At 33.3% G+C, this 27,523-nt stretch overlaps 2 protein-coding genes across 3 annotated transcripts; both read left to right on the top strand.

Moving 5' to 3' along the window:
• Positions 1 to 315: 315 nt before the first annotated feature.
• LOC25496531 (kinesin-like protein KIN-10C) lies at positions 316 to 6,808 on the top strand. Of its 2 annotated transcripts, XM_013596911.3 has the most exons (20): positions 316 to 604; positions 1,554 to 1,710; positions 1,831 to 2,031; positions 2,128 to 2,314; positions 2,492 to 2,697; positions 2,802 to 3,571; positions 3,673 to 3,718; positions 4,034 to 4,090; positions 4,226 to 4,270; positions 4,368 to 4,424; positions 4,631 to 4,687; positions 4,832 to 4,901; positions 4,986 to 5,251; positions 5,337 to 5,444; positions 5,527 to 5,634; positions 5,718 to 5,764; positions 6,014 to 6,035; positions 6,119 to 6,187; positions 6,322 to 6,360; positions 6,475 to 6,808. In XM_013596911.3, the coding sequence occupies exons 1-20, from the start codon at positions 459 to 461 to the stop codon at positions 6,517 to 6,519; spliced, it is 2,703 nt and encodes a 900-aa protein (XP_013452365.1). In that variant the 5' UTR covers positions 316 to 458; the 3' UTR covers positions 6,520 to 6,808. The 2 variants fall into 2 exon arrangements, with proteins under 2 accessions (XP_013452365.1, XP_039682719.1); XM_039826785.1 differs by lacking the exon at positions 4,034 to 4,090.
• A 9,806-nt stretch (positions 6,809 to 16,614) lies between these two features.
• Positions 16,615 to 26,409, top strand: LOC25496530 (uncharacterized). Its single transcript, XM_013596910.3, has 11 exons — positions 16,615 to 16,743; positions 18,267 to 18,325; positions 18,588 to 18,804; positions 19,248 to 19,384; positions 19,556 to 19,600; positions 19,681 to 19,734; positions 22,964 to 23,068; positions 23,159 to 23,362; positions 23,848 to 23,933; positions 24,556 to 25,625; positions 25,774 to 26,409. Exons 3-11 carry the CDS (start codon positions 18,630 to 18,632, stop codon positions 26,025 to 26,027), a joined length of 2,130 nt encoding a protein of 709 aa, XP_013452364.1. The 5' UTR covers positions 16,615 to 16,743; positions 18,267 to 18,325; positions 18,588 to 18,629; the 3' UTR covers positions 26,028 to 26,409.
• Positions 26,410 to 27,523: the final 1,114 nt, after the last annotated feature.

The following is a 27,523-nucleotide window of genomic DNA, read 5'->3' as shown; positions in this document are numbered from 1 at the left end:
AGGGAAAAAATATTAACAATAATTAACATTAAAGTAATATCATTTTTTTAGGAGAAAATAATATCATATGATCCCTTTGAATTTAACTCAGTTGGTATGAAGATCAAAATTTAAACTCTAAAACACCTTACTTCTCCATATTTAAAATACGTGAACTTCTAGCCATTAAACTACTTAAAAAAATATATAATTATCAATTCACATTTTTCAATAATTTTTTTTTATCAACACAGAGCGTATAAGAGAAGATTTGAATAAAATATCTTCCTAACCATATAATAAAATAATATAATAAAGTTTGAATCCATATAAGATAAGAAGGAGCGCGAGAAAGATTTCGAAATCCTTTTAACGGCTATATCCTTCTTCTTCCTCTATTTTTCTTTCCTTCTATTTTCCTTCTCTTCTAATTCTCTTCAAATTCAACTCTCTCTCAATTCACGAAACCCTAATTTTCAATGGCATCAAAGAAGGTTCGGGTCGTAGCCAAAATTCGCGGCTTTTCTGATCCAGATACTGAAAATTCAAGAACTGTGGATTGGGTTTCTGTGAAGACTCAAGATTCTGGAGATGTTACTATCTCCTTTAAAGAACAATCTTCTAGGTATGGTTGATTTGTTTTTGAATTGTTCAGTTTTCAGCTTCTTGATTTGTGAAATTGATTGAACTGTGTAAAATTGGAAGAAATTGGGAAAATTTGAGTTTTAGGGTTTTTGAATTATGTCAAATTCCATTAAAAAATGAGTTCCAGGGTTTGTGAATTATGCAGTTTTTGTATTGTTTGTGAATCATGTGAAATGTGAAATTGTAGTAACCATAATTGGAATGAAATTGTGAAAATTTTGAGTTTTAGGGTTTCTGAATTATGTGAAATTGGAATGAGATCTAGAAAAATAATTGTGTTTCAGCTTAGTGAAATTGGGTTGTTAGTGAAATTTGAGTTTCAGGGTTTGTGGATTATGCAGTTTCAGCTTCTTGATTCGTGAAACTTTGAAGTATGCAGTTTCAGCATAGTGAAATTGAGTTTCAGGGTTTTGAATTAGGTGCAATTAGTTTCTGAATTATGTAGTTTCAGCTTAGTGATATTCAGTTGAAGAATGAGATGTTATTGTAATTGGAAAAAATTGAGGAATGGTAATTGGAAAAAGGGTCGTGGTCTTGAATTTTGTGATGTTGGTAGCATTGTAATTTTCATAATTCATAGCGCTATTAGATTAGTTTCTGATCTGTTAAATATTTGTTAGATTTGATTATTTGTTAGTTTCATTGCTTCTAAGCACAGTCTCTGTGAGGATAATGTTCTATAGAGTTTATATCTCTCAACTACTCTTCAAGCATTTGTTATTTTCTCTTAGTTGATTTATTTAACTACCATGTTTTCATCATGATGTTTCAGATCGTTCAGGTTTGAATAGTTATATTTCATGAAAGCTTATAGTTTGAACTTGTAGCAAATCCATGAAATTATTTGTATTTTTCTTCTTCTCTTGCACCTGTTGTTTTAAATATGGTTACGGCACTTAATTGAGTTAATGTTAATCCTTGCGGTGCAGTCGGTATTCAGTGGACTACTGCTATAACCAACATGATGATAATGAAATGATCTATTCAAGGGAAGTGAAGCCTCTTGTTTCGGCAGCTTTTGAAGGTTTTAACAGTACTGTTATTGCTCATGGAGCTAGAGGCAGCGGGAAAACTCACTTAATTCAGGTTTGAATCAATTCAATTCAATTCAATTAGTTGTGTTATATTAATTTTTTTTTGTTGGGGGTGTGAACAACATTTCTACGAAACTCTTTTTTTAGCATAACAATTATTTTGTTCTGAAAGGGCTCTTTGGAGAGACCGGGTTTGGCAGCACTGGCTACTTCTGAGTTTCTCTCCATGGCTGAGAAAAATGGAAAATCTATAGCAGTTTCTCTCTACGAGGTTGATCATCAGGACCATGCTGTCGATTTATTAAATCCAGAACAACCACAAATTTTGGTGCTTGAAGATCACGGAAGAATCCAGTTTAAAGGACTCAGTCAGGTAAAAATTATTGTAGATGGTTTTCTAAGTTAAAAGAATTGAAAATTTTAAAGGTGTGATAGTAGACAAGTAATGTCGTTGCATTTTTGCTTGCAGGCTCCTGTTAAATCCATTTCTGAGTTCCAGAATTTATACATCGCTGCATGTTCTGCAAACAAGGCTGCACCCAAAAAAGGCATTGAGCGTGCTCATAGAAGCCACATAGGATTAATTGTGCATGTCTTCTCCCAAAATGAAAGTATGAATGGTCTTGTGAGCAAAATGAATTTTGTGGATATGGCAGGTAACTCCTGCTCAACTGAAGATGTCTAGTAATCACTATTATTTTTTTCCTGGCTCTTGTTGACATATTGAAGATTTGAACAACATTATTGCACTTCTAGTAATCACTATTATTTTTCTCCTGGCTCTTGTTGACATATTTAAGATTTGAATAACATTATTGCACTTCTATTATCAGGTTACGAAGATGCTAGAAGGAAAAGTAGTGATGCCTCTGGTCATGTTGAGAATAACAAACTTAACAAGTCAATTTATGCCTTACTGAATGTTTGTCAGGCTTTGAGTACAAATGAAAGTCGTGTTCCCTTCCGGGAAAGTAAACTTACACGCATGTTGCAGGACTCCTTGAGGGGAACTAGCAAAGTTTTGTTGGTTTCGTGCTTGGTACGTGACTCTGATTTCTTGTTCAAATATATATTTTTTATTTTCATTTCGCAATTAGTTATTAAATTTAATTTTGGTCAATTTCTTTCGTAATGTAAACTTAGAATCCATCATTTTGCCAAGACACTGTTTACATGGTAAGCTTAGCATCACGGTCATGTCAATCGATTCATCAAACCCCCTTAGACTCCATGAAGAAAACTGCAAGTTCAACTAGACAGATAGCGACCTGGGATTCCACAAAGAAAAGTGCAAGTTCTGCAAGAGAGATAGTAACCTTAGATTCCACAAAGAAAAATGCAAGTTCAGCAAGAAAAATAGTGACCTTAGATTCCACAAAGAAAAATGCAAGCTCAGTAAGACAGAACGTGGCCACAGATTCCTCAAACAAAAAATCAAGCTCAGTAAGACAGACAGTAACCTTAGATTCCACAAAGAAAAGTGCAAGTTTAGTAAGACAGAACGTGGCCTCAGATTCTTCAAAGAAAATATCAAGTTCAGTAAGACAGACAGTAACCTTAGATTCCACAAAGAAAAGTGCAAGTTCAGCAATACAGACAGTGACCTCAGATTCCACAAAGAAAACTGCAAGTTCAGCAAGACAGACAGTGGCCTCAGATTCAACCAAAAAAACTGCAAGTTCAGCAATACATACTGTGGCCTCAGATTCCACCAAGAAAAGTGCAAGTTCAGCCATACAGATAGTAGCCTCAAATTCAACAAAGAAAAGCGCAAATTCAGCAATACTGACAGTGACTTATCGCAAAAAAAAGATACCCCAAAGTGTATCAGCGTCAACAACGAAATTACCAGGCTCCATATCTCATATAAAGGAAAATGGTGTTATTGCAACAAATTCTGCAATAAAAGGAAGGTTTGTATTGAGCTTTGTATATATTTTATTAGGTTAAACTCTTAATAGTTTTTATACTGGTATCTGGTTATGGATATTGACCTTTTTCCTTTGGATTGAAGGAAATTGTTTGACGAAGCCAGCCACTCTGCTGTTAAAGCAGAGAAGGTATGCTTTTTTTTTCCTCTAAATATTCTACTGCTTTTTCTTTTTCTTTTTCTGTCTGTTTTAATGAGGACAAGAAAATTATGCAGCCATAAATACTAGTCCAGCTCTGTTTGTGCTCAAACTGGGTAGAGATGTCTCAAATAGATAATCAAATATAATGGCAATCAATCTTATCTGTATCCGTAAATATGTATGTGTGTACTGTTTGGCATATTACTTGTGAGGAATAAAAACTAGTTCATATATATTTTTGTTTCTTATGTTGTTATTGAGAAACAAATTGTAAAGCTTAATCAACTGGTGTATCAAATGTAGGACAATTCAATATCAAAAGATGGAAATGACGCCCAAGTAAACTCTAGACTAGATAAGGTAAATAATCACCTAAAATCCTAACGTGACTAAACTTAGACATGGTTCATTTTCTCATTTTATCTACCTGACATGGACAACCGTGAGAGGTCATGTTATTATCAATTATTAATGAATACATTTATTTTTTTGTAGGAAATTTCCATTGCTGATGTTACTAGAGCATCGGAGTCTTTATTGGTAATGCATAATTTATATTTTTGCCACTTATGATTTTAAATTTTTAATGACAAACAAGTTAGAAAGCTCAATACATGAATCGGTATATCAAATGCAGGACAATTCTTTATCAGAAGATGGAAATCACGATGAACTAAACTCTAGAGTTGAAAAGGTAATGAATTCTAAAAACAAATCCCAAGATGAACACAACCTAGACAGAAAGAAAATGTCCTTGTTTTATATACATGAAACAAAATGTAATGATCTGATCTTGTAGAATATAAATTTTTTCAAGACCTTCTTTCAACCAAAAATATTTGCAAAGTTAAAACATGTTGTCTGATCAGTTAGGAAACTAATAAATATTTGTGTACGCAGGATAACTCATCTTTGAATGCTAGCAGTGAAGTTGAATTTGATCCCACAGTGGAAAAGGTAATTCATTTCTATTAATTTCGTCACTTTTAATTTTCAATTTGCCTTTTATTCTACGAAAACTTCTAGCAAAACTTTAGCATGTAATATTGGTAAGGTTAGTAAGTATGAAATTCTAACCAACTATTTTTATTGTGTCTCCAGGTTATTTCATCTGAGGATAAACACCCATATATCATTAATTACTCCAAAGATTTGTCGATAGCAGATGAAGGTATATGACTAAATAAATTGTTGAGATAAAGTGTTTAGCAAATCACATGATGCGTATTTATACAAGTGTCTTTTGTCATTACAGGTCATAACATGAACAAGGAGAACAACAACTTAATTGAAAATGAAGATTTTTCACCACCCATTAGTTCTCAATTGCGTGAACTTCAATCTCTCGTTTCATCAACTCCATTGTGTATGCAGTTACCAGAGAACGAATGCATTTCACATGACGATGATCAGATTTCTGCTAAAATTGCAGAACCAACAACTCTTGATACCAAAAGACGAGATGTAATGAATACCAAAAGTCCTTGGGAAACATTCAACAAGCACGGTTCTGAAATGGAGGTTTGATTTATTCATAATATTGTTAATGGACCTTCTTCTAACGTTTACTTTCATTGTTTTAACTCAGAACTTTGTTTAATTGCAGAATTCAACTGAAATTACAGAACCAAGAACTCCTGATGCTGGAAGAGGGGATGTAATGAATACCAAAAGTCCTTGGGAAACATTCAACATGAATGGTTCTAGAATGAAGGTTTGATCTGTTCGTAATATTGTTAATGGACCTTTTAACCTATACTTTTATTGATTTAACTCGGAATTTTGTTTAATCGCAGAATTCCACTGAAATTACAGAACCAAGAACTCCTGATACTGGAAGACGAGATGTAATGAATACCAAAAGTCCTTGGGAAACATTCAATTTGCATGGTTCTGGAATGAAGGTTTGATACATTCATAATATTGTTAATTGACCTTCTAACGTATACTTTTTATTGTTCTAACTCAGAATTTTCTTTAATTGCAGAATTCCCTTGTTAAGGACTACCTTAGAATTTTAAACACAGCTGAAAAGTAAGTGGACACTGTGTATGTAAACATGTTCAATTTTGATTAGAATAATAAGTAAAAACTGAATGGTTATAATGATCACAACTTGACCATGTAGTTCACATGAAAGCAATTCATATGCATATAAGTATAACAACTGCAATTAATATTTTATTTTATACTCCTTAAATGATTCATAGTTTCGTACCTCCTATGAGAAATCTCACTTCTTTACTTTCTGTTTTCTTTATTTTTTTTCTTGAAAATTGACAGGGATGAATTAAAGAAGTTAAAGGTGAGAAATGTTTCACCTTAATATTAAGTTGACTCTTCTCCTAATATATCTTGTGCTTTAATTGACTGAACTTTTTATTTTAGGGAATTGGAGAGAAGAGAGCAACCTATATACTTGAACTTCGTGAAGAATCTCCAGAACCTTTCAAGAGTGTATGTCCAAAAATAAGTTTTTTTTCCGTTCAAGTTACACTATTTTTTTTCTTCTAGTAATAATTAATTGTGAGGTAGATGTATTTATATATCTGACATAATTTTGGTATTGTGAACAAATTTTTAATCAACAGCTTGATGATTTGAAGGACATTGGACTTTCTGAAAAACAGGTATCATTGTTCTTCTCATAGTATTATCATATTCTTTGAGTTTGCATGTTTGATTGTCCATGAGTAAATCCAATAATAAACGATGTGTAACTTTTTTTTTTTATTCTTATGCAGATTAAGGGAATGATGAAGAAGGAAGTTGGAGAGCTTTTCAATTAGTTTTAATGGCATTATCAAGTGCTTGTATGTATAATTGATATTTATGCTGGCAACCTACAGTTGCCTCTGCGTTGTATGTCATTTCCATATGTATCTGTAATTCATTACGTAAAAAAAAAAAACGATGTATTAGGAATTCTTTTATCTAGATTCATTATATGTATGATGAAATTCATATATTGGACACATGACAAAGAAAACAAAATGTGGGACAAGAGATAAACAAATAAGGTTCTAGTATTTATAAGCAATTGGAAATTTGTATTGTAAGGTACTAGATTCATTACTAGTATTTATAAGGTACTTATTTTTCCCTTGCCTCAAATTTGTCTTCTATTGAAGAAAGAGTTTGCAATATTTTCTTACAGAGTTTGCCAAAGTAGTTTTAACTTATTAGAGCACAAAGAAAGTCGGGACGATTTCCTTCCATTGATTGAATTTACTTACAACAACAATTTTGTCTCAAGCATAGGAATGATACCGTGCAAAGCTCTATATGGACGAAAGTGTCGCACACCATTGTGTTGGTATGAAACAAGAGAAACTTAGATTATTGGATAAGAATTGGTGCAACAAACCACAAAACATGCGAAATTCATGAGACAATGGATAACGAGACCACATGTTCTTGAGAGAAACTCGCTGCTAGATTCATCTGTTCGTTTTTTGTTGAGTTAGACCAGATGCATATCACCTAGCTTTACAACCAAATATTTTCAACTAGCATGATGTTTTCCATGTATCTCAGATTCATTGATAAAGATAGACTGTTGGTTGACTCTTACGCTCTTGATTTAGCCAGGGATCTCATGGGGAAGAAAGTGAAAAACATCAACGACGTCGATCGCCACCTCTAGATGCCTGATGACAAATTTGACAAGTGAATCAAATCGTTTCAAGTAATAAAAGTAAGTTATCGTCTCCACATGTAGTTTTGTTTTTCGACACAACAATTACCCTAAACTTAATTAAAATCATGTTTCGAGTGAAAGAGAGGTTCCAAGTGAAAATATATTAAAGAAGTTGGATCAACTCTCATATATAAATGTTATTACTGCTCCAAGAATTAAAATGCTACAACTTCCAAAAATTGCCACTTGAAAAAATATTGCTCTAAAAGTTTTAAGAGAAACGGTTGCTTATTCTAAAGCGCCAATGATTCAAATTCAAAAGGAAGAAACTTATGAAAGGAAGTTCTTGGGAGTTAGAAGACACTTGGTGTACATGCATTGCAATAGTTAGTTATTTTATTTTCTATGTAATGTAATATTAAACTTCATGCAGAGGAGTTTATTTACGTTCAACAAAACTACACCAACTATAAACACATAAGCCCTCACATGAAAATACTCTTACTAAAAATGTTGAAAGAACGATGTAATTTTTCTTTATCTCTTTCCCTTTTATATATATTCAAAAACCCGCATGTTTCTTCGATTCACAACTATAGGATTTTGCACATAAACCTATCGACTAAGAACCCCTTTGATGATCTAACTCAAATCATAGATTTCTCATCGAGTTTATTTGTTGTGGAGAATTTATTTTTGAGTCAACAGGCGCCGGCATGGCAGAAGCAACAATATCAGTTCTTGTGTGTTGATGGTTTCTCGCTTGGTTGCTTTGGGGATTTTATCTCTTCTTCTTCTTTGAATTTGGTGTTCAGGCAATTCACCTAGATGTTATCTCTGGAGCTATTTAAGGGAGTGTACTCATTAAAGGGGGAAGTTGTCTTTTATCACGGACTTCTAGAAGAACTTAGATCCTTCTTAGAGACCCTACTCGAGTAGGAATGCTTTCATTCGACCATCCATCCCTCAGACCATGACAACTTCTTTAGTGAACATGTAAATGTATTTTATGAAGCCCTGTTTGCGATTTTGGACGAAAAGGGAGAGGTTTGAATAACAAGAAGAACAGAAGGGACATTGAAGAAAAAATGATCTCCCAACTTGAATATAGGGTTTGTTTTTAACATAAAATCCCCTCAAAATAGGGGAACCGACAATTATAGTGAGGGTTTTGGAGGGTTTTTAAGAGTTTGGATAAATTCTTCAAATCTAATATATGTTGCAATAATACTTTATTAATAAAATTATATTACTAATGTTTAGGCCAAATGCATCCAACGATCGTTTAAGTTTTGCGTTCTTCCCGAGTAGCAAATGAGTTTAATCCTTTAAGTTTTATAAGTAAAAGGACTTATAAGTAAAAAGGCTAATGTTGCAAACATTCAAAAATTAAAAGGACTTATTTGAAACTTATAAAACTTAAATGACTAACTCAAGAAAAACACAAAACATAAAGGATCGTCAGATGCATTTGGCCTAATGATTAATATTCATTTATCATTTTCTATAAAAACACTCCTTCGAAAACGTTTCCTTCCATTCCTCTTCAAACACGCGAATAGAGCCTCAACAACTCATCCCTTTCTTGAACGAAGGTCGCTAGAGATACAACCAACTTTTGTTGTTTGCCGTATGTGATAAAATTTGTAGTGAATTATTTTCGAATGTCTTCCGGGAGTCGATAGAGTGACGTGGGAGACTCTTGAACCAGGCCATAACTCCATTATTTAGGGTGAGCACAAACAAATTGACATATCACTACTGGAGGCCCCTCAAAATCTTAGGATGATGTATATTTTCACCTAGAGATCGCCAAGACTTTTTCGACCTTTGTGTGAATCCATTGTAGGTTGTTTTAGAATTTTAAGGTAACAACTTCCTTGTGATATTTTGAGTAAAAGACTAGTTTTGAACAAATTTCCTTGTGATTCAAACATTCTGGAGACCGAGGTGAACCTCAATGTCTTCTCTTCATGAAGGAATGACGGTGATGTTTTTTTCCACCCATTTACAACATTGTTTTATACTTAAGAGTGTTTATGTTATTTTATAAATGTATTTTTTTTATTACACTCTCTTTTTAAACACAATAAAAATAAAAAAAAGAGAAGAACAGGTATCTAATTGTTTTCATTCATTATCTACAACTATAATGTTAAATTAATTATTACCCTTTTTTTTTCAATTTTATTTTCTCTTCCAATTTCATTGTTTTTAATTTTATTTTTTTAGTCAGAAACTTGGCCAACCAATCACATTTTTTTTTTTAAATCATTCATTACTCTCCAAATAAGTAATAGAAATCGTTTAAATGACAAAAGAAAAAACTATCAACCAATACTCAGTTTAATAGAACAACATCCTTACAATTCTTATGAAGAATTTGTTGTTGTTTGGGTCTCATAAGATTTAAGGGGTAAGTATCAACTGCGTAAGGATTATAAAGATTTCTTTATGCATCATAATCACACTCTCTAGTTTATACTAAAAAAAATCGTTATATTACGAGGGGAAAGAAATTTCTAATTAGTAAATTAATTTTCAATTAAATTTAAGTTCTTCATAAGATAGCCCAGCTTGGTTCCCTAAAAAAAAAAAAGATAGCCCAGCTTGGTATTTTAATTTTACGACTTTGTCGGGGTGGCAAAGTCGTTTTCTATCTTTCGGGGGTCGTTTGGTTCTTCTTAAGTCTGTACTGAGTTCGCTTCCTGTCTATGTACTTTCCTTCTTCAAAGCTCCGTCAGGTATAATTTCTCTCATTGAATCTTTGTTTAATAAATTTTTTTGGGGAGGTAGTGAGGATAATAGGAAAATTTCCTGGATCGCTTAGAGCTCTGTTTGTTTGAAAAAGGAGTTTGGAGGTCTGGGGGTGAGGCAGTTGCAGGAATTTAATTTAGCTTTGATGGGTAAATGGTGTTGGCGGTTGTTGATAGATAGAGGTGGGTTTTGGTATAGGGTGTTGGTGGCGAGATATGGTGAGGAGGCAGGGAGGTTGGAGGTTGGGGGCCGGAGTGTATCATCTTGGTGGAAGGAGGTAGCGAAGATTAGGGATGGAGTAGGAGAGGATGATGGGGGATGGTTTGCAGGGAGGGTGTCGAAGTTAGTAGGGGATGGTTCGAACACTTTGTTTTGGTTTGACAGGTGGTTAGGAGATGTTCCGTTTAATAGAAGTTTTGCTCGTTTATTTGAGTTAACGACGAATAAAATGTGTACGGTGGCTGATATGTCTAGATTAGGTTGGGAGGAGGGTGGGGAGGCGTGGGTGTGGCGTAGAAGATTGTGGGCTTCGGAAGAGGAGATGGTAGAGGAGTGTAGGTCTTTACTTGATAATGTTCTTTTGCGTTTGAATGTTTTAGATAGGTGGCAGTGAGATCCAGATACTATTGATGGTTATACAGTGAGAGGGGTTTATCAGATTCTGACAACCTTGATTTCCAACACGATTGTAAAGACAGACGAATTGGTATGGCATAAGCAAGTACCTTTGAAGGTTTCCATTGTAGCCTGGCGGTTGTTGAAGGACAGGTTACCGACCAAAACAAACTTGCAGAGGCGCGGTTGTCTTCAAGCTACGGTTAATACTTGTGTGTCAGTTTGTGGAATAGCAGAATCGGCATCACATTTGTTCTTGCATTGCGAGGTTTTCAGTTCTCTTTGGCAGCATATTCGGTCTTGGTTAGGTATATATGGAGCAGATCCTCAAAACTTAGGCGATCACTTCTATCAGTTTATTCATTATTCAGGTTATTCAAAGGCTCGAAGGTCGTTTCTTCAATTGATTTGCCTGCTCTGCGTTTGGCTCTTGTGGACGGAACGAAATAACAGGTTATTTAATAATATAGAGACATTATTAAGAACCTATTAGAAAAGGTAAAATATCATTCTTTATGGTGGCTAAAGGCCCATAATACTACGTTTGTGTATGGTTCTCATAATTGGTGGTCGGACCCTTTACAGTGTTTAGGAATCGACTGATTTTTGGTATTTTTGTATGACTGTTTCTTATCGGAGTGGCTTCTTTGGTACACCTTGTACCTAGGAGTGTTACACGGCCGAAGTTAATATATTTCATTTTGATTTCTTCAAAAAAAAAAAAAAAAATTACGACTCATTTCCCAATTACTTTTTTTAAATTATTATTTTCATATTGAAATAAAGAAAAGTTAAATATTATATCATAAAAACATTCGACATTTTACATGAAAGAATATTAAAATAGTTTTTAATATAAACTACTTGTTCACATAATTTTTTAAGATAAATTTTGGATTATAAATAATTAATGAATCGGCGCAACATCTCTTTTTATTGTGTAATACATTTGGTTTTCTGTGGCATTTGGTGTGAGATTGAATTGGTTGCTATGGGGTGTACACGGATAATATTTCCGATCATTTTTTACACAATTTACTCATTTGACAGGTGGTGGTGTTGCTAGACGGTCTTTTATGCAACTAATATGGCTTCTCTGTGCCTGGGTTGTTTGGAATGAACGAAATAACCGTATGTTTAATCATGGTGTTACCCCCATCCCTTGTTTACTAGATAAGATTAAGATGTTGTCTTTAGGTTGGCTTAAAGCTACCTTTGTTTTTGGAACTCAGCAGTGGTGGTCAAACCCTCTTGTTTGTATGGGTATTGGCTAATGTCTTTATGTTGTGGCTTGGTTGTAACCTTTGTAACTCTTGGTTTCGGAGGTAATCTCTAGGGCACACCTTGTGCGTTTGGGACTGCCTTATTGAATATATAATTCCATTTTGACTTGTTAAAAAAAATGAATTTTTTATGTTAGAAATTAAATTTTACTTTTTAAATCTTTCATTTACATTTATACTTTATTGTAGGCTTAAATGCAATTATGATTCCTCCATTTCTGAGTTTTTTTAACTTTTGATACCCCATTTTCCAAAATCGGATTTTTATCCCCTTGTTTAAAAAGTCAATGAAAAATTCTAGTCCCCTCCTATTTGATGATGTGGCGTTCTCGTTAATAACATAAATTTTACATGACATTGCTTACATGGTTAGTCAAATCCACGTCATTTAAATTAAAATATGATCATAAAATTATATAATTAGAATTTAGAAAAAGAGTATAAAAAAAAATGTCTATATTATTCAAGAACACTAATTTGTAAAATCCTCGAATTGATTCTCAATGAGCCCCTAAATCTAAAATTAATCAGCCTTCCTTCTTCTTCCCATCTCCTTCACGAGTGACTGTCTCCCTCCTTCTTCCGTAATATAGTATTGACATATTGAATAAATTAATCACCCCAATACAATTTTTCACAGGATATTGTCACTATCCATGTTCTTAAAATTAATCATCACAACCATTAATGTTATTGCTCAAACGAGATGAAGACGAAATCGTGATACATGCAAAATCAAATAAGAAAATTGAAGGAAGGATGAATTCACCTACAGTACGTTGGAACTCCATCTCTTAAATAATCAATTTGGGGACGAAATCGGTGAACACACATATTATTTTGAGATTGAGGGGCTGATTGAAATCAATTTGGGGATTTTATAATTAGGGTTCTTGAATAATATAGACATTTTTTTTTTCAGATTCCTTTTTTAAATTCTAATTATATAATTTTATGATCATATTTTAATTTAAATGAGATGGATTTGACACCTCATTTGATTGACTATGTAAGCAATGCCACTTATAATCCATGTTATTAATGAGCACACTACGACATTCAAACATTATTTTTTTTATATATGATTTTCAATAGGTTCATTCTACAAAAGATAATTATATTCAATACGCATCAAGCATACACTAAATGTGTGAATTGCTTCAATCAATATTCAAACTTGATTTGCAATGTTTTGCATATCTAAATCTTCCTCCACGTCCAACCATTTGTTACAACATCCTTTTTTTTTGTTTTTTGTAATACAACCTAAGAGTGCAAGGGACGAGTTAACTCGATGTGATACATGTTCAATAAGGACGATACGATAAAAGGGTAAGATTGGGTTGGTTCCAAAGACAATTCACCTTAACTAAATATTGTTCATGTTACTACGTTTCACCTTAACTAAAATCACAAATTATGAGTGAAATTTGAAATGACAAGCTGAAACTTTAAAAAATATAACAATTGTAGTAAGCCCTAATACTAATAGTCAATCTATATATTGATTGGATATGACTTTGCATTCTGATTTTGATATAAATTTATGTTTTTCGTGTATATATGTGTTTATAATAATATGATGTTTTTTTATTGGTTTTATTTTGTTTCAAAATAAAAAAAGTCAATAGAAATGGTAGATTGATGACCATATCTCACATATCATTGATAAAGAGTTGTCATGTTTTCACATAAGTATAAACATTAGAATAATATTTGTAATGGATTGAACTGCCATTAGAATACTACATAGTAAGAATTACTATAAAGTCAGCTGATGAATACTCCATGAATCATGTTGAGGACATGAGTGACCTAGATGAAATTTTTCTCTCATACATAACAAGAGAAATGTTTATGAGCCCAATGGTGAGCTGGACAAGGATAACACAATATATTTCTTATGTTCAATTTATAGATGAGGGAAACTTTGTCAGATTATATGACATTCTCGTTACTTGGATAACAATGATGTATTGTTAAATACCTTGTTTATAACATTAAATATGTGATTCAATATTATTTTCAATATTACTAAAATATAAAAGGTCACACAACATATTGATGAAAGATTAAAATAAAAAATTCTCACTTATTTATTATTTGGTAGTGAGATCTTACGATGCACTAGTGCAAATTAAAGAAATGTTGTACATCGTAGGATACAATGTGTTTAAGTGAAAAATGTCTACCATAATGTACAATATGTTTAATTGGAGTTATGGTACACCATAAGATATGATGCCCACAAGGCAGTTCTTTAAATAGATCCCTTTTTCTGAAGCAAAAGAACACCTCTTACATTTCAGTTGAGAAACCTTAGTCGTTGCATAAGTTCTAAACCTTTTTATCTCAAAAGCTTCCATTCGTTCCAACTAGCACTATGAATGAAAGAATCATGTTTGTGTGGACTGAGTAGGGTGTTGTTGTTCGGGCACCACTTGTGATCCATTCTTGATGTGGTTCCCCTCGACGCTTCAAGAGGTAAACACATGAATCCCTTTAAAATGTTTGATTTGTGATTAATGGTTTAATCAAGATCCATTCTCGGGATGCTTTCGCTAAGATGATTAAATTTTGAAAAAAAAATCTAAATCTCAAACAAACTTAACTTACTAAATAAAACATATAAATGAATTATGAAGAGGAAAAGGATAAAATGATAAACGAAAACCAACAATGTTACTAATAATTGGTTCAGTTTGTTAATTAAAGTAGAAGAAATAAAAAAAAAAAATTACATTAGTTGATAACTTAACGTGTCAGTAATTTGATGAATTAGAATTTGTTTGGTAAGACATAAATTTGAGCTTATGATTTATAAGCTTATATTATTAAAAAAAAAAAACATCCGTTAACTTATAGCTTGTTTTTATGAACTTGTAGCAATTTGTGACATAGTAATTCAAGTATCTTTTAACTTAAAACTTATACCTTATCACTTTCTATCTCAATTTTAGCCTTTCAATTTTAATTGAAAAAAATATGTATTAATTAAGTGCACATTGTTTATGTCAGTTTATACAACAATTAATTTTATCAAATACTACAAGTTCAATCAGCTGACTTATCCATTATCAACTATAAGCTAGCTTATAAATCATCCACTATAAACTCATCTAATATAAACTATCCACTAATTTTTACCAAACAAAATTGTAGCAACTATAATATAAAATAGTCTTGTTCATTAATCAATTTGGGTGGGGACTAGTAACCTAAAGGGTAACCCTAACACCATCCTACTTCTATTGTGCCTCTGTTTTTTTTTTATTTTTTTTATTGAGGGAATCCCTGCTTTTTGTTGTTGGCTAAATCAGACCTGACCTAAAACTTATTGATTGGGATGGATTAAAAAGACCGAACGAGATTTTGTAACCTCCTTTTTTACCTGAGAGCATTTATGCTGTTTTATAAATAAATATTATCTACAATGAAAAATACTTCCCGTTTTCATTTTTTTAGTGTGAAAATTAGTCAACCAATCACAAAATTCTGTAAACTAAATTATTACTCTCCAAAAAACTAAAAGAAATCATTTAAAATGAAAAAAAACTTTTCAACACACACTCAATTATTGTATAAGAAAAATGTCTAATTAATTTCAATTTAAATTCAAGGCCAGCTTGTTGTTTTATTTTTACAACTCTTTTTCGAAAAAACATTTCATTGAATATTTAATTTTCCTTGCCAACTTCCATAAATATATATTTTTTTTCTTTCTTTCTTTTCTATCAACGATGGATTGCTTCAAGTCGTAAGAAATTTAGACCATTTAAAATAAGGGAAATTTGATCTTTCTCTTCTACATATAAATATTATGTACACAAAAAAAGATAAATAAAAAGAAGGCCTCCTTTTTCATATTTTTAGTGTGAAAAATAATCAACCAATCACAAAAATTCTTTAAATTAAATTATTACTCACCAAAAAAACTAAAAAAAATCATTTAAAATGACAAAAAAAAAACTTAACAAACACTCAATTATTGTACAAGGAAAAAAAGTCTAATTAGTCAATTAATTTTTAATTTATTTTTAATAGCTCAGGCCAGCTTGATATTTGATTTTTACAACTCATGTTGCAAATATATTTCTTTCAACATTAAACTTTTCTCTACTAATAACTTCTATACAAAAGATCCCCTCAAAAAAAAAAAAAAAACTTCTATGCAAAAGAAATATTTTTTAATTTCTATTAACGATGAATTGATCCAACCCGCCGTAAGTAATTTGAATCATTTAAACAAATGAGATTCAATCACTTTCCTTTGCATACATGTAAAATTTAGTTGCAATAGTAAAATATAAGTGTCCCATATGCTTCAACGAAGATAATCGTCGTCTGACAAAAGAATTTAAAGGCTCTATTAAAACCCAAACTTTTTTTTTTTACGTAAAGTCAATTTTTTATTTATTTTTTATTTAAGTTGAAAGAGATCTCTTATGTTTAATTCCGGAATTCTTGGGTAAAAAAATTCTCGAAGTGGTGAATTTTTTTTATTTTATTTTTTTACCATAATTGATGTATAATTATTTTTTTTCTCAATTTATAAATAAGATGAAGAACATTCTTAACATTTTATTTTTCTTCATAACATTATTTCACTGAATTCTCTTCTTCCATTCTTCAAACATCATTCTCTGATCATTTTCTCGCATTTTCTGTCGTTTTCTCGCCGATTTTCCTTCGCTGTCGCTTCTCCTCATTTCTCTCAGGTACATCATCAACTCTCACTCTCACTCACTTCATAGATCACTTCATTCCTTTTCTTTTCTCATTCTCTAACCTAAAAATTATTCAATTTTTCTTTACTTCTTTCGTTATCGAGTATCAAATTAGACCTTGTATATACATTGTAGTTTTTTATTTTTATTTGAATTTTTTTGATTTTTGAATTTTAATTGTTGAAAGATCGTGTTTATTGTGGTTGATGCATGTGTTTAGGTTTCTTAATTGTTGATTAATTTTTATGGTTATGATTATTGGTTTTGTTGATGAATGTACCCTTTGTGAGCATAAGAATTTGAACTTAGATGATTTGTTTATTTTTATTTTTTTTAAATTTTGTTGGAAAATCAATAGGGGTTATTTGAATGATTTAGGGTATTGAATAATAGATAATCTTCAGATTATGATTAAAAGGATCAATTAGATACATTTCTGGAGTTTATTTATTTTTACATAGCACTAACACTTCTGATTGAAGATGGGTCTGGTGTCCGACATGTCTCTGTGTTTGAAACCAACACAAACACGACATTGACACTGACACCGATATTAATTTGAAAAAGTGACATGATTCAATGTAATCACATGTGTTGGTGCTGTGTCAGTGTCAACACTAACATGTGTCGGACACCCTGACATCCCTTCGATGCTACAGACACATGTGTTCATTCAATAGTCAGTTTGTTGAATTATTACCGGTGACGACATGTCAATGTCAGTGTCGTGTTCGGTGTCTGTGTCAATAGGTCATATTGTGAGGATGGTATTATCATTGGTGAACCCTTTTTAGTTGGATACACTTTTGATAGGCCGGGACTGTATTACCAAGCTTGACTAAAGTGGGACTTGGGTTTTTCCCAATATAAATTAACACCTTTTCAAGAATACACTTTAGTCAAGCTTGGTAATACAGTCCCGGCCTATCAAAAGTGTATCCAACTAAAAAGGGTTCACCAATGATAATACCTCAAATTAACCAGTGTGTGCTTTGAACTGGGTAAATGGTTATTGGTTAGTGCTATGTTTAGTTTAACGATGGAAAACCTCAAATATACGTGAGAATAGGTGACCTTTTGTAGATTTACTGATTTATTGGTTCAGGGCGATGCCACTTTCGGTTTAATTCACTGCCAATTAAATTGCAGTTCTGTATTCGTAGGAGAGGGCAGTGCACTAATTTCACACATAAATTGTGTTTATCATATAGAGAAGCAAAAAAATTCATATCTACTAGATTCTTTTCCTTTTCTTCATTCTTTCGAAGTCTGAGAAGTAATGATCTGAACTTTTACGTATGAAGTAGTTATCCGGTCCTTATTTTTGCAACTGGATGTTTATAATTTCTTTTCCTGCATTTGGCAAGGCAGTCATCGTTATGAAAGCGTGGTTTGTGGGCCATTCATATATATTTTGCATATGTCACATTGACCATCTGATATGGTGCACCATTATATTCTAGTGATTTTGCTATGTAGTTTTATGTTGATATTAATTTTTAACTTTTCAACAGAGGTTCGAGTCCTTTGAGAGAAAGAGGTACAGGACAAGGATTGTGCTACAAACATTTATGTAAGTTTTTAAAGATAAATTTATGGAGTGTAATTCTGTTATTTCTCTAGCATTAATCAGGACATTTACGGGATTGTGTCTCCTTTTTTTGGGGTTAATAATCAGGGAAAATGAACATGCAAAAGCATCGCCTTTCCCCTCTTTTAACTGTCTACTGACAACTTTTACTTATTCACTAGAAATTCAATTGGTTTAAATAAGAAATTTTTCATCTTCTTTTCTCATGACCCACTTACATGTATTAATTTATACTTTTATGCAGTGGAGTCTAGTAAAATTGCTTGGTGAGCTTTTGTTTGAATAGATGGAAGTTGCAAAATTCAAGGCCCCTGACACTACAGATGTCATGAGAGCAAAAGACGGAGTAGATAACATCATCAGAGAAGCAATTGGAAATCAACCTTTCTTTTATTTTCCAACAAGGGTCGGTGACAGCCCAGGACAGTTGGTTCAATTACTTCATACTTTTGATCAGCAAGGTGTTAGCAATATTTATTCAGGCTTGAAAATTTATATTTTGGTGGTTCATGTTCAATATCATTTGGGTGATATCAATTTGTTTACATTGGACATTAATTGAATTGAAGCATGTACTAAGCATGTTACAAGCAGAGCTATAAATATTTATTTACACTAATGCCGCCTTTGTGCTGAACTGTTCAGGGTCAAGAGTGTTTATATGTTCAATGTATCCTATGTCACTTTTAGGCTTGATTTTTTTTTTTTTTTTTAAGCAATAGCTTCTAGTATAAGTTAAAACTAACTTCTACATCCCAAAATTTCAATAAACATCTATGAGCTTATGGGGAAATTTTCATAAATGACGCATCATAAACTTATTTTCATTGAGAAGCTCGCATAAGTTAGAAGCTAATGTAAACTTGATCCTATTCTAATATCTCTTTTTTGATTTATTGTACAGAATATCCAGGGTGGCCTTTGCTCTATCCTCTGAAGGCCCCGTCGGACAAATGTGAGAAGTGTCCTCAAGAGTTTTGCTCCACCATTAACTATAGAAGACATTCACCTCTACATCACCGATTCAAAAAGCTTGACAAGGTATTTTTTTCCCGATCTCATAAGTATAATGATATGTAGCATATTATTGATCTTAGTTCATGCATATACCCTTTTGTATTTTCTTAATGTTATGCCAAGAGAACACCTTTTTTTTCTTTCTTCTTTTCCATGTTACCCTCAAATTTTCATGTTGCTGTTTACGCATTTCAGGACACTTCAAAAACTAGAGATTTCCTAGGGGCATATTGGGATAAGGTAATATTTCATCATTGTGAATTATAAATATATGAATGATGCAAGTGATATTGATGTGTTGATATTCATAATTTGTATAGCTCTCTGTAGAAGAAGCAAAGGAAGTTGTATCATTCGAAAATGTGATGCTGGAGGTAAAATTTTGTTGCTTCGACATGAATAAGTTGCTTTACTTTCAATGGTTAAATCTTGTTGATATTCATGTTTTGTTTAGTCCCTCTCAAATTTTTCATCAACCAATAGTCCCCGAAATGTTTTCCATCGGTGAATTTGGTCCTTGCTGTTAAAGGCTGTACATGTGACACTATATAGGGAAGCCCGTTGCACTAAAGCTTCCGCATACGCCGGGTCCAGGAAGGGGTCCCATCATTTTGGTGTATTGTTGCAACCTTACCCTGTTTTTTACACAAGAGGCTGGTTCTAGGACTTTTAACATTTCAAGGCTGTTAAAGGCTGCACATGTGGTACTATATAGAGGGACTAAACACAAAATGCGGTATATTTATAGGGACCAAAAATTTATGCTAAATAAGTTTTTGGTCCCTATAAATATAACATCTATCATTTTTAATCCCTCCATACGATGTCATATTTAACTTCTTTGAGGTCCAAATTTGCACACTTCAAAAACTATGGGGGATCATTGTTTGAAGAATTTTTGTAGAGGGACCAAACTTATTAACCCTACTTTTAATTACCTCGTATGCATACTCATGACATGCCAAACATTTTAAACTATGCATTAGAAGAGACGAAATCTAGAGAGTGGAGTGAATGTAAACCTCACGTATCCATTCCACTTCTTCGAATGCACACTTTAGTACTAGGTGACTTTTCATAAATTAAGACTTTGAACTCTTGAAATTCTGCCATAATATTTTTATTTTTTTGGAAATATTTTTGTACCTTTAGTACTTCTCTAATCACACTTATTCTTCAGCACCCTTCATTTGTACAAAAGTTATATGAGTTGTACTGTCAATATTATTAATAGTTGTTACATTTTGATGCAAAATATTCCCATTGGTGTGTTGGGAAGATTGTAGGTTCCTTTGCAAATGGGAATGTGAGTTTTACACCCTCTCCTTCGACCTTTTGAGATATAGATTTAGTGTATAAAAGGAGCTTATAAGGTCTGGACACTCCTCACCTTATAAGCCGGTTTTGTGAGGTTGAGTTTGGTCCAACCTAAATTCTAAGATGTTATCTGAGCCTATCCTGGATCTGTTTTTGGGTCACCATCCATATAATCCCAATAGTGTGTTGTTCGTCAGGGGTGCATTGGAAAAATCCTAAGTGACAGAGTGACTATTGGTGGTGTCTAATAAGAGCTTATAAAGGTTGGACACTTCTCACCTCGCAAGTTGGTTTTGTGGGGCTATGTTAGACCAAACCCAAATTCTAGGATGTTGTCAAAGTCTATCCTAGACCCGTTGGACTGCTCATTACCGAGCTACCAATGTTATGCTCCATATTTTTAGTCTTTGGCAGAGGATATTGAGAGTTCCTCATTGGATAGATAGTGTTCCAGTTCACCCAAAACCCCCACATTGCTTGGGAATTGAGGCTATGGGTAATTTATAAACAACACCCACACTTCTCTGTCATCCAAGGTGCCTTTTGGAACAGAAAAACCATGAGGGTTTACACATTTCCCAAAGTGGACAATACCTCGGAAACACGGTGTTGCAGACTTGAGGTCGGAACATTAGCGTGCTAGGAAGGGTGTAAGCTACAACCCTTTAGCCCCTTAACCTCAACTGGACGCTACTGTTCTGGTACACCAAAAAAATCGCACATTGCTTTGGGAGCGAGGTTAAGTGTAGTTTATATAATCCCACAATCCTCAACCCACTGAGGTACATTTTACAAATGACAAAACCATTACCCAAAGACTCATAACAAACAATACCTCAAAATGCGGTGCTGTAGACTTGAGGTCGGATCATTAGCTTGTCGGGTTGGGGTACACTGTTCCGGTACATCAAAAAGTCTCACATTGCTTGATAATCCAGACTAAGGGTAGTTTATAGATACCTACATGCCTCTATCGACCGAGGTCCCTTTTACAAAGAACGAAACCGTGAGGACTTACACAAGACTCAAAGCGGACAATACCTAAAAATTGTTGTGTCGTGCACTTGAGGCTGGAATAGATAGTGATATGGCTTAAATAGTGGTTATAAGTCAGGGGAAACCCGGTTTTGTAAGGTCCAATTAGGCCCAAAACCTAAAAGGACAAGGAGGGGGAAGATCAGAAATCATCTTAATGGAGTATACTAATTAAGAAACAGAAAAAATGACTAAACTAAGAGTCAATTTTAATGATGCATGGCTGTCCATCTATCTGTAGGGTGGCCATGGCTAGTGTGAGAACAAAGGGTGGAGAGGAGCATGCCCCAATAACTTCAGGACTGCACCAAGGGTCAACTTTAATCCCCTATCTTTTTACATTAGACTTGTATGTCCTTACGCAGCACACTCACGAGCCAACACTGACACGTTTTTTGAAGATGGTGTAGTCCTTGTTCAAATGAGAAAGACAATGAAGCTGAGGTTAGAAGACAAGCTTTGGAAGCATATGCCTTTTGTTTGAGTAGACACAAGACAATATATTGAATGCCAATTTAGCGAAGGCAAAGAACACCTTGTTTAGAGGTGAAAGTAGGAGACAATACTATAACCACCAGTCACATGGTTTAAATATCTTGGATGTATTGTTAAAAAATGATGGAGAAATAGGGGGAGATGTAAATCATAGGATTCAAGTTAGGTAGATGAAATGCAGGAGAGCTTCGGGTGTTTTATGTGATAGAAAGGTTCCGCTCTAGCTAAAAGGAAAGTTCTATTGTACAAGTTACAATTCTAATACCGATGTTGTACGAAACGGAGTGTTGGGAAATAAATTACCAACATGAGAGTAAACGTGGTGTATTAGAGATGAGAATGCCGCACTAGATGTGTGGAAATATTTTAGACTAGATTGGATTGGAATGATAGCATTTGAGATAGCCCTTGTTGTATAAAAGATGGTTGAATCCCGACATAAGATGTTTAGATATTTGGCGAGAAGAACTGTAATTTTAATACAATAGAGAGTAGTTCAAGGGTAAGGGTAGTTCAATTTCTTGAGGCAGAGGAAGATCAATAAAAACTATTCGAGAAACTATTAAGAAAGACTTGAGAGGTCAATGATTTGACTTGAGATATGATCTATGATACAGCATTGTTGTTCTCTTTGTTTCAGCTCTTTTGTGTGTGTGTGTGTATATATATATATATATATATATATTTATATATTGCTTTTCCTGTTTTACATAAGGTAATCTTAATATCTTGTTCGTCATTGACTGTGCTTTCTAGGGAGTTCCAGGGTCTTCAATTTTGGATACTTTGACGACTCTTACTCAAAAACAAGGATTTTTTTTACTTCCGCCGTGTTATCTGAGGGCTGGTGCTGCCCTATTGGTAAGCAGCATATCAATTTGCTTTTCTTGTTAAATTTTGTTATAGATGTAACTTTGGTATATTAATGCGATACATCTAAATTGTTTGCAGGATATTCTTGAATCTAAACCTTCAAGTTTTCCCATACCTTCCCATGAGCTGTTCAATATCCTTGATGATGCTAGTGAAGGAACATTTTTATTGGGGACAGCAGCGTCCATGCAAAAATATATTTTTCTTGGAGGGGATGAAAAAATTGGTCTTGAACCCAAAAATGTAGTTGCTTGCACAAGCTTCTTGCTCGAACAGATATTGGTAATTGTTTCTCGTAACTTATTCCATAAAATCCAAGTCCCTATTGTAGCATCATCCCTGATACATGACTTCTTGTGTTCTCGGAGGCTGCACTCTACAATGCTTTTCTCAACCCTTTTCCAGTCAGTCCATCTGTAGATAGACCTTTTTGAGACATTGCAACTTACTCTGTTACCATTTGATTAACACTCAAGCACTATAGGAAAAATCTACCCACTTTAGTATTCCACCTACCATCCCACACTACTCGATGGGAGACTTAGGCACCCAATAATACCCAAGTCCATATCACAATTCAAATTGGTTTTTTCTTTCAATAATTAACCCATGAATTTAGCATGTGTTTTCTAAGTGCATATCTGAAATTCTGATATTGCTGTGAAGGTGCCAATGGGAAAGAATGTCAAAGCATAATTTGCACATATAGTACAAAACTTTATATCCTGATTGATTTCCTGTGATGAAATGAGTTTTCTTTCATTTAGGTTAAGGCATGGCTTGCCGACAAGGATGCTGAAGCTCTGAGGTGCCAGAAGCAATTGGTGGACGAGGAAGAAGCTGCTAAGAAAAGGTTCTTTGAATTTTGATTTATCCTTTACCCGCGTATATTTAATTTATATTCAGGGGAGTTATCTTAATTGAAAATTTAGACTGAAGCCTGAGAAAACCCCTTTTTGGTTTTGTTTAGTGAAATAAGAGTTCATTTAAACTATAATAATTATGTACAGCTCAGAAGTGCAAAGCTACCCAGAGTAGCTGGGTTGATATGGAACTCCATCTCAATAGATGTAGCAAAAATTAGGGTCTTAAGAAAGCAACTGACATCATCAACCTGCACAAAACTCCCATGCAATGTTTTAGTAAATTTGATCTCGTGTCTGAAAAAACTCATGCTTGATGCAATAACTTAGCTGAGTTTACCTGCTGCTAATTTATTGTACTTCTTCAATGAGCATGTGCACACGTTAATATATGATCGTACAATGCTTCTGGTGTGGTTTTCATTTTATTTTGTTAGATTTCATTTCATATAAGTAAAACAGCTAGTTTCATTTCATATAAGTAAAACAAACTATGAGCTACAATACTTCGAGCTTATCGCTTAGCAAAACATACACGAGATGCAGCTAAAAATGTATTCTCTTGAATGTATTGATAATAAGACTCCTTATTTATTACTCTTATGTTTATAGACAAGCTGAAGTTTTGAAGAGGAAACGCGAGAAAAAGATTAGACAAAAAGAACAGAAGGCTAGGGAACAAAGTCACAAGCTTAAGGTAGAAACTAAAGGGAATGTTGACACTACAGTGAAGACTTTATCATCAGCAGAAAAATCTTTGGATACATATGATGTTGAAGCTCAAAATCCAGAGTTTGCAAATAATGCTCCTTCACATGTACCTTTTCAACGCCCTGACGTCAATGAAGAAAAATATGGGGATACTCAGTCAGGAAATGCGTTTGGTTCCGATCAGATTATTGGACAGCCAGAACGTGAACTGGATCGTCCGTGCAGAGCAATTGCAAGATGGCAAGAGCTGCCAAAACCCCCCCAGCACACCGTTGTCAGTGATCTGCATACAAAGAAGAATCCTCCAATTTCAAAGCCTGAAGTCGTTCAGCAATATGGAACCCGCGATTATCAGAGGGAAGATACTATAGTTAATACTGCTGGTAAAGCATGGCTTGACAAGCCAAAACCTGAAACTGACAGGATGGTTTTAAAAACCGGAGCGAAGATCAAAGCTGACCTAGTTAAGAATCATGATGTTTTGATAGGATCTATCCCAGTCAATTTAGTCAAGAATCCTGAAGTTTTGATAGGATCTATACCTGTCAATCTAGTTAAGAATCCTGAAGTTTTGATCGGATCTATACCTGTCAATCTAGGCAAGTGCAGCAAATCAGTAGGTAATGGGGTGGCATCTCAAGAAAAATGTTTGATTGAGAATGTGGAAAAGCTGAGTAATTCTCAGGATAAGCCAAAGAAACCTGATTTTGTTAAGACTGGAAATGACCAATCAACAGTTAAGCTTTCGACACCAGTTAGTCAGTTTGAAACTAAAGATCTATTTCCAGTTCAAAGTCCTGAGGCAGAAGTTGATGCAGTTAATAGAGGTGAAGGTTTTCAAAACTTGTCAAAGTTGTCTAGTTATGGTAGTGATATTGGTTTTGAAAATAAAATCTCCAATCCAGAGGGTAGAGTAGATCCAGGAAAAGTCCAGTTTTCCAGCCAGGCTGCAAAAGCCTTTCTTGCACAAAGTAAGCATTGTTACTACTAAATTTTTCATGATTCTTCTAAAATACTGGCTTGTACCTGAATATTTGGCTCGGTCCGTAATATTTTTTTTTTTGCCTGATTAAAGCAATTGTCATGTTGTAACCAAAAAAAAAAGCAATTGTCATGCAGGATGGGAAGAAGCTATGTCATCAAGTCATGTGAAGTTGGTTGTTTCGCTTGACGCTGAATCTCCTGGGAGCCACAAGATACAGGATTTGAAGGTAGCAGCATGTGAATCTTCTGATGTTGATAGATGCAGCAACATTCTGGCAAACGAAGAGAACAAGTCACTGTCAACCACCAAAGCTTCGAAATCCAAACGCAGTGGGAAGTCTAAAACAGGAACCAATTACAAGTATATTCCGAAAGAGAACACAACCTAATACTAAAGTAGCAAATTAAATTATATAGTTATACAGATAGGCACAGATCGACTTAGTTGCCGTTTTTTAAGCAGAGTTTCACCAGATTAGCAGAGTTTTGCCAGATGATGGTAGATTTTTCCGGTGAGTCTTTTTATATTGCGACCCATTTATATCTGCCAGACAATGGTAGATATAGCATCTACCGGACCATGGTAGATATAGCAGGATTTGGTAGACAAGTTCGTTTTACTTGTGGAGTTTTTAGCAAAATTTGTGTTAAAGTTTGCTTAGTTACTTTAAAGATAATATTTTTTTTGTTATTTCTATTGAGCTCATTGCTTATCGTTTATACTAGGCAAGGTTTATTTATTTATTTATTTTTTTCCCCCTTTTGACATAATTGTCCAAATTTTGCCTGTAATTGATATAACAAATAATTTAAATAATTAAGCAAGTATAAAAGGTTTTGGTTTTTTCCCTCCTTTTGACATAATTGTCTAAATTTTGCTTGTAATAGATATGACAAATAATTTAAATAATTAAGCAAGTATAAAAGGTTTTGGTACTAAAAATGGCTTTATATAGTCGTTCAATTACATTTCACCACAATGTCGTTTTGTTCAACTACTTCTTCGTAGAATATTTTCACAAATATTTATGCAGTGAAATTTGATTGAATGAGCATAAAATGTTTTTGTACTGTTGGTGCATAATTTTTAATCTACATTCATTTTTTTTTTTGGACCTGTTTTTAATCTACATTAACTGAAACATATTTGTGTGAATATATTTCAAAAACTACATACTCTGTCTGATGTTGAATATAAATATATTTTTATAACATAGATCCTATTTATAAAATTTTAATGTCATTGAGATTTGTAAAATTCACGTACTAGATAATATCAATCTTGACCCGTTTGTCTAATATGTGCAATATTGCATATATTTTATTTTTTTTACTAAAATAACTATTTATTAAAAAACAACTATTTATTAAAGCATTTAATATAAAATACATAAATTTTAAGACAAAGTTAATCTTTAAAATTTTTTAACATTTGCAAATTTGTACATGATAGAAAAATCTATACGATAAAATAACTGAAGTAATTAATGAATCATGCACAAAATTGCAATTGAAGCATCATCTTATGCCTTTTGTCCTTTCAGGTTAAACAAGAAGTTGTCAATGATAAAGTAAACTATAGAATATTTCTCAACTTCACATAAAACAAACAAGAAAATAAAGTTGCATTGTAGCAAAGAAATAATGATCAAACATCACAGAATTCATCAGTTTAAAACAGAATAAGCTGAAAATGAAAATAAACATTGAATCACTATATGAGTTCATAAACGTCCTCACTAAAATAAATTATTGCATGGAAGACATGGACGTTTGGAGTAAGTAAGTTCATCAATCACTACACGAATGAAATTGATTATCACATAACCACTTTGGACGATAACAATGAGGTAAACGATTTGAGAAACAAACTAACTTTTGCGTT

The sequence above is a fragment of the Medicago truncatula genome, chromosome 6 (assembly GCF_003473485.1).
Source record: "Medicago truncatula cultivar Jemalong A17 chromosome 6, MtrunA17r5.0-ANR, whole genome shotgun sequence".
Lineage (NCBI taxonomy): Eukaryota > Viridiplantae > Streptophyta > Magnoliopsida > Fabales > Fabaceae > Medicago > Medicago truncatula.
Note: the sequence above shows the minus strand (reverse complement) of the source record. Positions and strands in the feature narration are given on the sequence as shown.

Excerpts from the sequence above, each read along its gene's own strand:
- LOC25496531 (XM_013596911.3), top strand. The coding sequence starts at position 459 with ATGGCATCAAAGAAGGTTCGGGTCGTAGCCAAAATTCGCGGCTTTTCT. Across the intron at positions 5,765-6,013 it reads ATTTTAAACACAGCTGAAAA|GGATGAATTAAAGAAGTTAA; the intron begins GTAAGTGGACAC and ends GAAAATTGACAG. Across the intron at positions 6,361-6,474 it reads TTGGACTTTCTGAAAAACAG|ATTAAGGGAATGATGAAGAA; the intron begins GTATCATTGTTC and ends ATTCTTATGCAG.
- LOC25496530 (XM_013596910.3), top strand. The coding sequence starts at position 18,630 with ATGGAAGTTGCAAAATTCAAGGCCCCTGACACTACAGATGTCATGAGA. Across the intron at positions 23,363-23,847 it reads TCTTGCTCGAACAGATATTG|GTTAAGGCATGGCTTGCCGA; the intron begins GTAATTGTTTCT and ends TCTTTCATTTAG. Across the intron at positions 23,934-24,555 it reads GAAGAAGCTGCTAAGAAAAG|ACAAGCTGAAGTTTTGAAGA; the intron begins GTTCTTTGAATT and ends TTATGTTTATAG.